General features: G+C 55.7%; 1 protein-coding gene across 1 annotated transcript; it reads left to right on the top strand.

Moving 5' to 3' along the window:
- The first annotated feature begins 1,508 nt into the window (after window positions 1-1,508).
- Window positions 1,509-4,926, top strand: LOC142086865 (cytochrome P450 1A5-like). Its single transcript, XM_075160514.1, has 6 exons — window positions 1,509-2,363; window positions 2,791-2,917; window positions 3,470-3,559; window positions 3,648-3,771; window positions 4,174-4,260; window positions 4,482-4,926. The coding sequence occupies exons 1-6, from the start codon at window positions 1,524-1,526 to the stop codon at window positions 4,786-4,788; spliced, it is 1,575 nt and encodes a 524-aa protein (XP_075016615.1). The 5' UTR covers window positions 1,509-1,523; the 3' UTR covers window positions 4,789-4,926.
- The last annotated feature ends 5,403 nt before the right edge of the window (window positions 4,927-10,329 follow it).

Here is a 10,329-nt window from a genome sequence, read left to right as displayed (position 1 = left end):
CCAGCCTTGCCCTGCGCTGCCCCTTTCACCTCTCCTATCGCTCCGGCTCACCTCCTCCCCTCTGCCCCGCCACTCCTCTCCCTCGCTGCCTGTTTGCCACCGAGGAGCCGGGGGAAGCGAGCCAGCCGCCTTCTCACGCGAACCTGGGCAATCGTTAACCTGAGCTTGGCTCTGCCGCTGGGCAAGAAGGTCCTGCCACCGCCAGTCCCGGGGCACGGGGACCTGCCGGATGATTCCCCGGGGATGGAAAGGGCCGTGGCCACGGATGCCTTGCTGCAAACACATCCCCTGGCTGCTGGAGCCTGCAGCTCCCAGCACCTCCAGAGTGGCCATGGAGGTGACAGCCCTCTCTGTGTGCTGGGAACGGTCTGGTCAGCCCAGGAAAGGTCTTTGGGGGAAATGCTGGCACCCACAAGCCACAGGGCTGCCATGCTGAGAGCCTGTCCTCCATCCTCCCCAGGGCAGGGCTTAGGGACCCCCTTCCACCTCCCTCACCTAGGCACCCCCTTCTGCCTCCCCGTCCTGGGCTCCAGGGCGGGCACGTGCCCTGGGCAGGAGGAGAAATGACCATTCATCCCCCAGAGCCTGTAGGAGCTGAGGAAATATCTTCCCTGGCTTCTTGGGCTGGCTCCAGCCAGGCTCGGCCCCGTTTGTTAATGGGTAGCTACTCCGCAGCGGTTTTGTGCCGTGACCCCTCCGAGATAAGCACCCAGCCGAGCGACGAGGCGAGCGCATATAAAGCCGTGGCCTTCCAGGCGGCAGGAGAAGAAGGTCCAGGCGGCAGGAGAAGAAGGTCCAGGCAGCAGAAGAGGATCCCCGCTGCCCGCCCAGGGCAGGCAGCTGCCAGACCCCCTCTGCCTATCTTTGCTGGGAGCCACGGGCAGTAAGGACCTGCGGGTAGGAGACAACGCGTGTGTGTGTGTGTGTGTGTGGTTTCGAACATGGATATAGGACCAGGAAGGTCTTATTTGGGTCTGAAGGAGAACTTCATGCACCAGGCTCTCCCCTCCCTCTCCCCTCCCAGCCCCATGGCAGCCCCGCTCCCCGTGTCCCCATGACCGGTGGCCACCCAGCAGATCCAGCCTCCCGGCTATAAATCCTCACAGATTTGGCGGACACGGGGCCAGCTTCATTGAGGAGTTGCTGTTCCTCTCCTCCTGCCTCCCTGTGCTTTTCTGAGCTGCAGTTTTCTGTGCCTTGTTGCACACAGACTGTGTCCCCCGGGCAGGAGCCATGGCTGTGCCAGCGGGTGCTGGGGTATTCTGCAGGGGAAGGGGTGACCTCAGAGGCTTCAGGGGGGCCGGGGTCCCCCGTAAGCGATGGATGTGTTTATAGGTCTCCAACTTTTGTCCCTTGAAAGCCCCAAGGTGCTGCACAGGCAGTTCCATCACCCTGAACTGTTTAAGGGCACTTGGTGTCCTTTCTCACCACGAGGAACATCTGCGGGACTCAACCTCTTGCTAATCCTGGCTCTTTGCCACGCTTCTCGTTAACTCCCTTAGGGTTCCTACGTGCCAGCAGTGATGAAGGCTGCGATGTCGCTGGTGGGAAGCCAAGTGTCGGCCACCGAGGTCCTCCTCGTGGCTGCCGTCTTCTGCCTGGTCTTCCTGCTCATCCAGTCCCTCCGGCAGCATGTGCCCAAGGGGCTGAAGAGCCCCCCAGGACCCAGAGGCTACCCCATCCTCGGCAACGTGCTGGAGCTGAGGAAGGACACGCACCTGGCCCTGACCAGGCTGAGCCAGAAGTATGGGGATGTGATGGAGGTCAGGATCGGCACCCGGCCCGTCCTGGTGCTGAGCGGGCTGGACACCATCAGGCAAGCATTGGTGAAGCAAGGAGAAGACTTCATGGGGCGCCCTGACTTCTACAGCTTCCGCCACGTTGCGGATGGCCAGAGCCTGGGCTTCAGCCCCGACTCAGGGGAGGTGTGGAAAGCCCGCAGAAAGCTGGCCCAAAATGCCCTGAAGACCTTCTCCATCGCCCCCAGCCCCACCTCCTCTTCCACCTGCCTCTTGGAGGAGCACGTCTCCAAAGAGGCCGACTACCTGGTCACCAAGTTCCTGCAGCTGATGGATGAGGAGAAGAGCTTTGACCCTTACCGGTACCTGGTGGTCTCTGTGGCCAACGTCATCTGCGCCATGTGCTTTGGCAAGCGTTACGACCACAACGACCAAGAGCTGCTCAATATAGTGAATGTAAGTGAACAGTTTGGTGACGTGACTGCTGCTGGCAACCCCGCTGACTTCATCCCCGTGCTCCAGTATCTTCCCAGCCGCTCCATGAGTTTATTTAAAGATTTCAACAAGCGATTCCTCCATTTCCTACAGAAGATTATCAAAGAGCACTACAAGACCTATGACAAGGTAAGAGCTTGCAGGACCTTCATCTGCACCCCGCTCTCTGCCCCCCTCTATTAGCGAGTTGTTTTTCTTCTTGCAGCCAAGCATCAATGGACATCTATGTTCTCGCTGCATTTAGCAAGTCCAGCTGTAGTCTCACTCATCTGTAGTCTCCCCACGTGCAGTCCAGCACTGCAGTCCTCCTTCTCCTCCACGGCCCTGTGTGATAGGGCCAGTTTGTTGGTTGAACATCTGATCTGTGCCACAGGTTCCCTGGAGAACCATCTCCTGGTTTTCATAGGTTGCAAAAGCAGTAGGGACCATGGGGCTTAAAAGATTATGTTCTCCAGAGCTCGTATGACCCTGGGCTCCCCCAGCATCAGGTTGTTGCTGGGTAACACCCCTTCCTCTGCTGGTGCTGCTGCCATGACTTGTCTTCTCTTCCTCTTAGAACAATATCCGAGACATCACTGACTCCCTCATTCAGCAGTGCCTGCAGAAAAAAGTGGAAGCAAATACTGCCACGCAGATCCCCAAGGACAAGATCGTCAACCTCGTGAACGACCTCTTTGGAGCAGGTATCTTTTCCCACCGGTCCCTCAGCTACTGCAGATTTGCTCAGGCTCCTCGTGTTACAGCTCTGTCTGACCCATCTTTGTCCAACACCAGGCAGCCAGTTTAGGTCTAAGCACTCATTCTCCTGCTTGCTGCTCTTCCTGGACCTTCCAGGGATACCCCTAGAGAGCAGCATGGGACATTAGCTCTGGACGGAGGCTTCAGGGAAAAGCGAAGGGCACAGCTTATAGCTCAGTCAAGCTTCGCAAGCCAGGGTGGCTTTTCCTGGTTGAGAGAGATGTCTATTGACTGATTCATCTTCGAGTTACTCTGTGGAAACTCCCCCGATTCCTGGGAAGTGATACAAACCTGACATGACCCAAGGGTGAATCAGGATGAATGAGAGCAGAATATTTTAGCAAAGTTTTCTCCGACAGGATAGAAACCCAGGTCTTACTGTGTGCCCAGGATGTCCTCTGCCTTCTTAGCCATCCACCTGATGGTTAGGCAGCAAGCCAAGGCACTTGCCCTGCACGTTGTACAGACCTCATCTGCACGCTTTTCTCTTTGACCAGGCTTTGACACCGTGACAACTGGCCTGTCCTGGAGCCTCTTGTATCTCGTGACGTTCCCCAACGTCCAGAAGAAGATCCAGGAAGAACTAGGTGAGTCCATGAGCCTGCTTCCTCCGAGGCCAAAACCTCTCTGGCGAGGGCTGACCCCAACCCGCTCCCTCCTCTCGACCTCCCGCAGACCAGACCATCGGCCGGGAGAGGAGACCGAGGCTGTCGGACCGAGGCACGCTGCCCTACACAGAAGCCTTTATCCTGGAGATGTTCAGGCACTCCTCCTTCCTGCCCTTCACCATCCCGCACAGGCAAGTGCTGAGGTGGCAAAGGAGGTGGAGGGACAAGGTGGACTTGAGGCATCTCGTTACGGCCACGCCGCCAGCGGTGTGGTGAGAGGCAGGGAGCTTAGCACCGACTTGTAGAATGATGGCTTCATCATGGACACGGGGAGCTCACAGCTCTTGTGCAGGGCAATGTGGGGGCTCCCAAAGAGCAATCCTTGCCTTCTGCTGACTTCGTTGAAGATACTCCACCCAGCTCAGGTAGGGGTTGGCCCAATCCAGCTCACGGACAATGCAACTGCCCCTCATAAAGCCATCTCTTTGGGCTGCCTCCTTACTTCAGCAGCATCGGGAGCAAACTAATAGTCCCCTGAGGATGCAGAAGAGCCTTTTTGCTTCCCAGACTCTCACAGTCGTTTCTCTCTCCAGCACGACCAGGGACACGGTGCTGAATGGCTACTACATCCCAAAGGACCGCTGCGTCTTTGTCAATCAGTGGCAAGTGAATCATGACGAGTAAGTACCTTCAGAGGCAGAAAGCCTCCTGCAGTGACATGCAGGCCCCTTCCTGCACAGTCTTCTTCCTGGGCAGACGTGGGGTCAACCTGCTTTAAGAGAAAAGGGAGCAGGTGAGGTACCTACTAAATTCAGGGATATTCTTACTGGCAGCTCCCCCTGATCCCTCTGAGCTACCACCTTCCAGACACCATCTCAGCATCTGATGTTTTCCCTTCCAGGAAACTTTGGAAGGATCCACTGACCTTCAACCCGGAGCGTTTCCTCAATGCTGAAGGGACCGAAGTGAACAAAGTGGATGGGGAGAAGGTGCTGGTTTTCGGCCTGGGGAAAAGGAAGTGCATTGGGGAACCCATTGCCAGGTGGCAGGTCTTCCTTTTCCTGTCCACCTTGCTCCAGCAGCTGGAGTTCAGTGTCTGCGACGGCAAGAAAGTGGACATGACGCCGCTCTATGGACTGTCCCTGAAGCACAAAAGATGTGAGCACTTCCAGGTCAAGCAGCGCTTCCTCATGAAGAGCATCAGCTGAGCAGTGGGCTTCTCCATTGCCCAGCCATCGCCAGGGGGCAAAGACCTGGCTGTCCTTGTAGCACAGCTGGGTCTGGAACAACTTCATGGGATGATAGAGTAAACTGAAGCCATTGAAACTCCCGTCTTATCTTGTTCACTTTGTAGCATTTCTTGCCTTTTTCATTTTCCAGCATTTCTAGTGTTGGATATTCCATCAAATGTCGGGTATTCCGTCACATCTAGTCTTAGTACCACAAAGCACTTTATGGGGTGTGCGAATTGTCTTTTCCTAGAAGGAGAGGGAATGTCCCCAAAACCAGACCATCTGAATACCATTGGCCCGTATTCTTTCAGAATCGCTCTTTGATAGCTGGAGGACAGCCAACCCGTGCCGTATTCCCACGGCCTCCATCGATGTTTAAGATCTTGGCTGAGGTGATGCCCCAAAGCTTGGCTGGAGATGAGGATGATGTTATTGAGGTCCAGCCGGTATCACTATTTCTGGACTAATCAGGGGACAAATTTTCACTGATTGAAATTTACCTTCACTGTAGATGTGTCTGCAGGGAAAAAACCCTTGGAAATCTTGGAAAAACGCTAATACTTCTCCAAGTCCTCTAAGGATAAGCTGTTCCCTTGTTTCTACACTATGTTTTCAATTGCCTAGCTGACTTGTCGTGTCATTCTAAGATCCCGTTCAGGAGAGGTTTATCTTTGTCCATAGAGAAGCTCAAAGCACTTTAGTGCCTCTTGGAGAATCTATCAGACAACTTTGCACCAGGGGTTCTCCTGCTGCTCAGATTACTTTCTTCAGAAAAATGAAAGGGGTCCTTCAAATGGACTGAGCTGGAGGAAAGCCTCCCTGGAGGGACCAGTGTGTTGGAGGACTTCAGCCACCTTAAGCCTCATCCACCATAGACCCTGCTGGCCCTGAAGGACACAAGGAAGAGCACCTTTACCCCTCCCGTCACTGTAGTCACCAAGTGTTTCTATGCTGGGCCAGTGATGGCTGTGTCTTACCATGACTGTGATGGCTGTCAGTCCCACCGTGGACCTGGCACGAGTTTTGCAGTCCACCTGGGGTGAGAAGGTCCACCAAGCCCAACAGACAGTCCCTTGCTATTGAGAAAGTCAAGCTGCTGGTATTCTGGGCTGGAGCAAGGGTGTTTTCACAATGGGGCAGGGAAGGAGAACAGGACTTTCTCCAACTCAAACCCAAGAGTTTACATTGGCTGCCAGTCAACCCATGCCAGCAGAGCCAGATGCCTCCTTTTCTTCAACTTGCACGCAAAGACATCTTAGCCAACCCAGTACCTGGCAAGCAATGATACAGGAACAAGTATAACCATCCGGTACAACACGCACTGCTCTTGAATCTGTTCCCATGGGTGGCATCTGCTCAGCCATAGCCCCAGACCCTGACCAATGAGAGCTCCTTTCAGGTTTGAATACCAATCACTCATCATGCATTGCACAAAAACTTCCAAGAAGAAAACGGGGAAGCCGATTGCCCAAGACTTCAGGGAGATTCCGGCTAGAGCAGGGAGGTGTCCAGACCCGCTAAACAAGCCTGAATGAAAAGGAGTAACTCTGTATGTCCGGGTCCTGCTCGGTCACCAATTTGTGATGAAACATTGAGACGATACAGCCTCGGCCCACCTGACTTCACTGAACCAGCCTGAGCAGCCTCACTCTGTGTCACACCAGCTTCGTCTTCACCACTCAATGTCATAATCCCAATATTGCAGGAAAAGCAAGGGTGAGGACTGGGAGGTCCAAACCGTGGTTTGAGCTGCAGACTATCAGAAGCCTTGGAAGAAAAGTGGAAGGATGGTGTAGGACAACCCATGAAGTCCATCAGCCAAATAACATCTCCCCTACCTATGACAAGGGCCATAGGTCAAGGCAATAGAGTTATGAACCACCCTTCCACAAGGGACATCCCAAAGCTGGCATTCATCTACTGCTGGGGAAGGTGGGATGATCCTGGACGTGGATCTGGGTCTCTCAGTGCCTAACTTGGTGATTCAGAAGAGCACCAGATCAGCAGCAGTGTGTCACACCATCCCCGTGGGGTGGAGAAGCTCCCATGGACTTGGCCCGGTGACTCCAGCTGCAGTGGGAACACGCGGTGCTGATGCTGGTGTGGGACCAGAGGCCCCGTTTGCTGGAGCCATTGCGTGACTCTCTTGCCCTGAAGGCTGGCTGTGTTTGCTGATAAGGCCCGCAATAAGCAAGGGCAGATACAAAGAAAGAACAGTGGGAATTTTTTTCCCTTTGGAGATGAGTGCTTTATAGCCCCAGGGCAGATAAGCAGATTAATATTAACATTACTGAGGTGAAACAGCCCCTTGCTGGTGGAAGGTCTCCCCGAGATACAGTTATCAAGGGCTGATTGCCTCTCCTGGGGACACCGCTGCCAGCCTCCATTGGATACAGTCTGGAGACCAGAGACCTGGGAGAAAAAGTCACCCCAGTGTCAGGATGGAGAAGGCGAAGGGAAGAGGCTCGAGGGGAGAGAAATGGGCAGGCGGTTATCCTTCCCCACACAGCCCTTCTCTTCATGGTGTCGGAGGCAAAACACCCCACTTTATAAAGCCCCATATTGATTTGGCATCTCTCCTTCCCCCTGATGCCCATGGAGACATCCCATGCAGGTGCAGAAGACCCTTCCGGGCAGCTTGCACAGGCAGGAGGACCCTCTGAGACCTTGGTCTGATGTCCCTGCATGCACACATCTCCTTGGACATCCCAGCCCGTTCAACAGTTCGGTGACCGCAGGTGAGGTCCCACTTTTCTTGCTGGGCATGCTGCAATCAAACTGTCCCTTCAATCCCAGCCACCCCGATCCCAAGCCCGGGCATCCTGCCTGCTCCTGGACAATACGGTGGGAACATCAAAGCTGAGCAGGCTCCTTCACCAGGTGTTTTCTCTGCCAGGTGTCTTGGCAGCCCCCGGCACGCAGGGAGGAGAGCAGCGAGCATGGCCCCAGCATCAAACAAGGTACCCCAGCTCTGCACTGCTCTTTGCTCTGGAGCCCAGCGGCACCCCCAGATCCACCCACCCACCCAGGGACCCTCTGCGAGGAAGGGACGGGGGCACCCTGCTCCCTTCGGGGATGCAGGATCTCAGCTCTTCACCTCCTCCTCTTCCCCCTTGCCTCCTGATAAACAAATCCATCGATCATTGTCATGAAAGCCCCAATTGCTCACAGTAGGTAAGGGACTCCAGCTCCCCTATCTTTGTCTTTTCCCTAACGATCTTCCGCAATTAAGCCCTCCAATTACTTCCCAGGTAGCTTGCAAGTGCTGTGATTTCATTACTGGAACCAGGGTGGTGATAAGCCAGGGGAGCTTTTATCACCCCTCGGCCAATTGCTTTTATTGTTGGTTTTAAAATGAGTCAGCAGACCAGCCATGGCAGCTGGGCTCCAGCTCCGCTTCCGAAGGCGGGGGACGCTCCCAGTTCCCTCATTCCTGCCGGGAAAGGTCCAGGCAGCCACACACCTTCTCCCTCGGGCCGAAACACCTGCCTGGTGCAGGCATTCGGGGTGGTGGCATCTCCCCGGCAGGAAAGCCTGTGCCCAGCCCCAAAATGGGCTAGAGGAACCACTTGTGGCTCTTCTTCCTGGATGGAGGGAAGAGGGGAGTTGCTCCACCACTTAATGACCCTCCTCATTAGAAGCGCATCCTGTATTTCTAACTTCTTTCCTTTGGCTCTTTGTTTATTCTCCTGTGAGATCTGTTATTGGGAATCATCTCCCCACGGGGATTAACTCTTGGGTGTCTCCCTTTTGCTGCTTGTCCCCAACACTGGTGACAGTCCCTGGACATCAAAAATATTATCTCTTGATGCCCTAGAGCTTAAAATAAAGCTCTGAATCACACCTTAAACTCTGTATTTCTGAGCCACGGGTGCTTTCTTTCTGCCAGTGGTTTTGGGGACACCTCCCTCTGAGCTGGTGGCAGTTGATGCTCTAAGTGTGGTGGGCTTTGCCCCAGTGTCCTGCTTGCCCCGCTGCACCGTCAGGCCTTGGGAGCTCCTTCCCATGGAGAAGGAAACCCCCAAACGCCACCTTTCTCCTCGCAGCTCCACTTCTGGGACAGAGCCGGGCTCCCCTGTGCCTTGAACCCCAGGAGCAGCCGCTTCGCAGCGGGGATGACGCCTGGTTTCTGCCTTTTGAGGGAGAAAATCTCTGCTCAGCCCCCAAGACTGAGCAGCTTCTGGGGTGCTAGAGCTGGTGGGACCTTCCTCTGGTGAAGTTTCCTTCTGCGGTGGGTTGGAGAAGATGCTGGTCCTCTGCTCGACCCAGGCTGGACCTGTGGATGGAGGAGAGCTCGAGACGACAGAGCTGGCCAGGTTAAACCTGGTGAGTGACTCTGCCCCTGTTCTGTGAGGGCTCCCACCCTTCACCTCCAACTTCCCTCTGGAAAGGAGACAGTGTTTGGGCTGATCGATCGCCCCGTGTCACTAGGGGTACAAGGTGCCTGTTAATCAGAGCACATGAAAGCGGGTAAGGATGGAGTTTGTCCCCGGGTTAAGAAGGAAACAATGGAGATGCAGAGATAACCGCTCCCTGCACGCAAAGCGCTGCCGGAGAAAAGCTCCAGGCTCCTGGGAATGGCTTCAAACCCGGTTGTCCCCCTGCTCTGGCGTGGCCACGGGCAAGGATTTTCCATGTGGGGAAGGAAAAGAGAGGGGAGATGGGGAGCAGCCCTGGAGACATGTCCCCACGGAGGCGGGGGCCACCAGGTCCCGCAAGCACTGGCAGTGTGAGCCCAAAGCCTGTGGGATTTCGGGTGCTCCTCAAACCCAGGCTGGACAGCCAGGATGCATCCAGGGCTGGCAGTCACCTCCATGTCCCCAAAGCTGGTGCTGCGTCTGCCGGTGGCAGGGTAGATCTGGGGGGGGGTCACACAGCGGGATGGGCTCTCATGTCCCCCCATAGACCCCCCACTAATTGGCCCCATAATAAGGGGTCCGAGTTGACTGCTCTGGTCTCATGCCCCTAAAATAAGCTCCCTGAACTCCATCAGGGTAGGTAAAACAGGGCTGGTGCTGACCCCCCCGGCGCCGGGGGGGGCACAGGCAGAGCAGGGGGGGTCCAGCCTGATCCCACGCTGGAGGTGAAAAGCCACCCACCGAGAAGCAGCATCCCCAACCCGCTCCCCTTCTGCTTTAATTAAAACCATGCTGGAAACGAGGGCTCCCCAGGAGAGGCTTTGAAATGAGCCTGCCCTCTGCACCCAAGAGGGTTTTCAGGGCTGGCACGGGGGGGGAGAAGCCCCCCGAGATCCAGGGCCAGCTGCCAGCACTGGGGGGGGGCACGACCGGATCCTAATTCACTTTGGCGTTTCCGAAGCATTTTTGTCCCCTCTCGCTGGGGTTTGGGACATGAACGCCCTCCCGTGGTATCTGTCACACCAGCTCCAGGAGTGCCTTTTGCTGCTGAGCACAGAGGAGCGAGGGGTTTTTGGGGGGAGGCACATGTGGGGAGGGGGATCTATAGGGGACCAACCCCCCTGCAGAGCATCCCACATCCCCCATCGCCCCTGTAGCT

The sequence above is a fragment of the Calonectris borealis genome, chromosome 11, assembly GCF_964195595.1.
Source record: "Calonectris borealis chromosome 11, bCalBor7.hap1.2, whole genome shotgun sequence".
Taxonomy (NCBI): Eukaryota; Metazoa; Chordata; class Aves; order Procellariiformes; family Procellariidae; genus Calonectris; species Calonectris borealis.
Note: the sequence above shows the minus strand (reverse complement) of the source record. Positions and strands in the feature narration are given on the sequence as shown.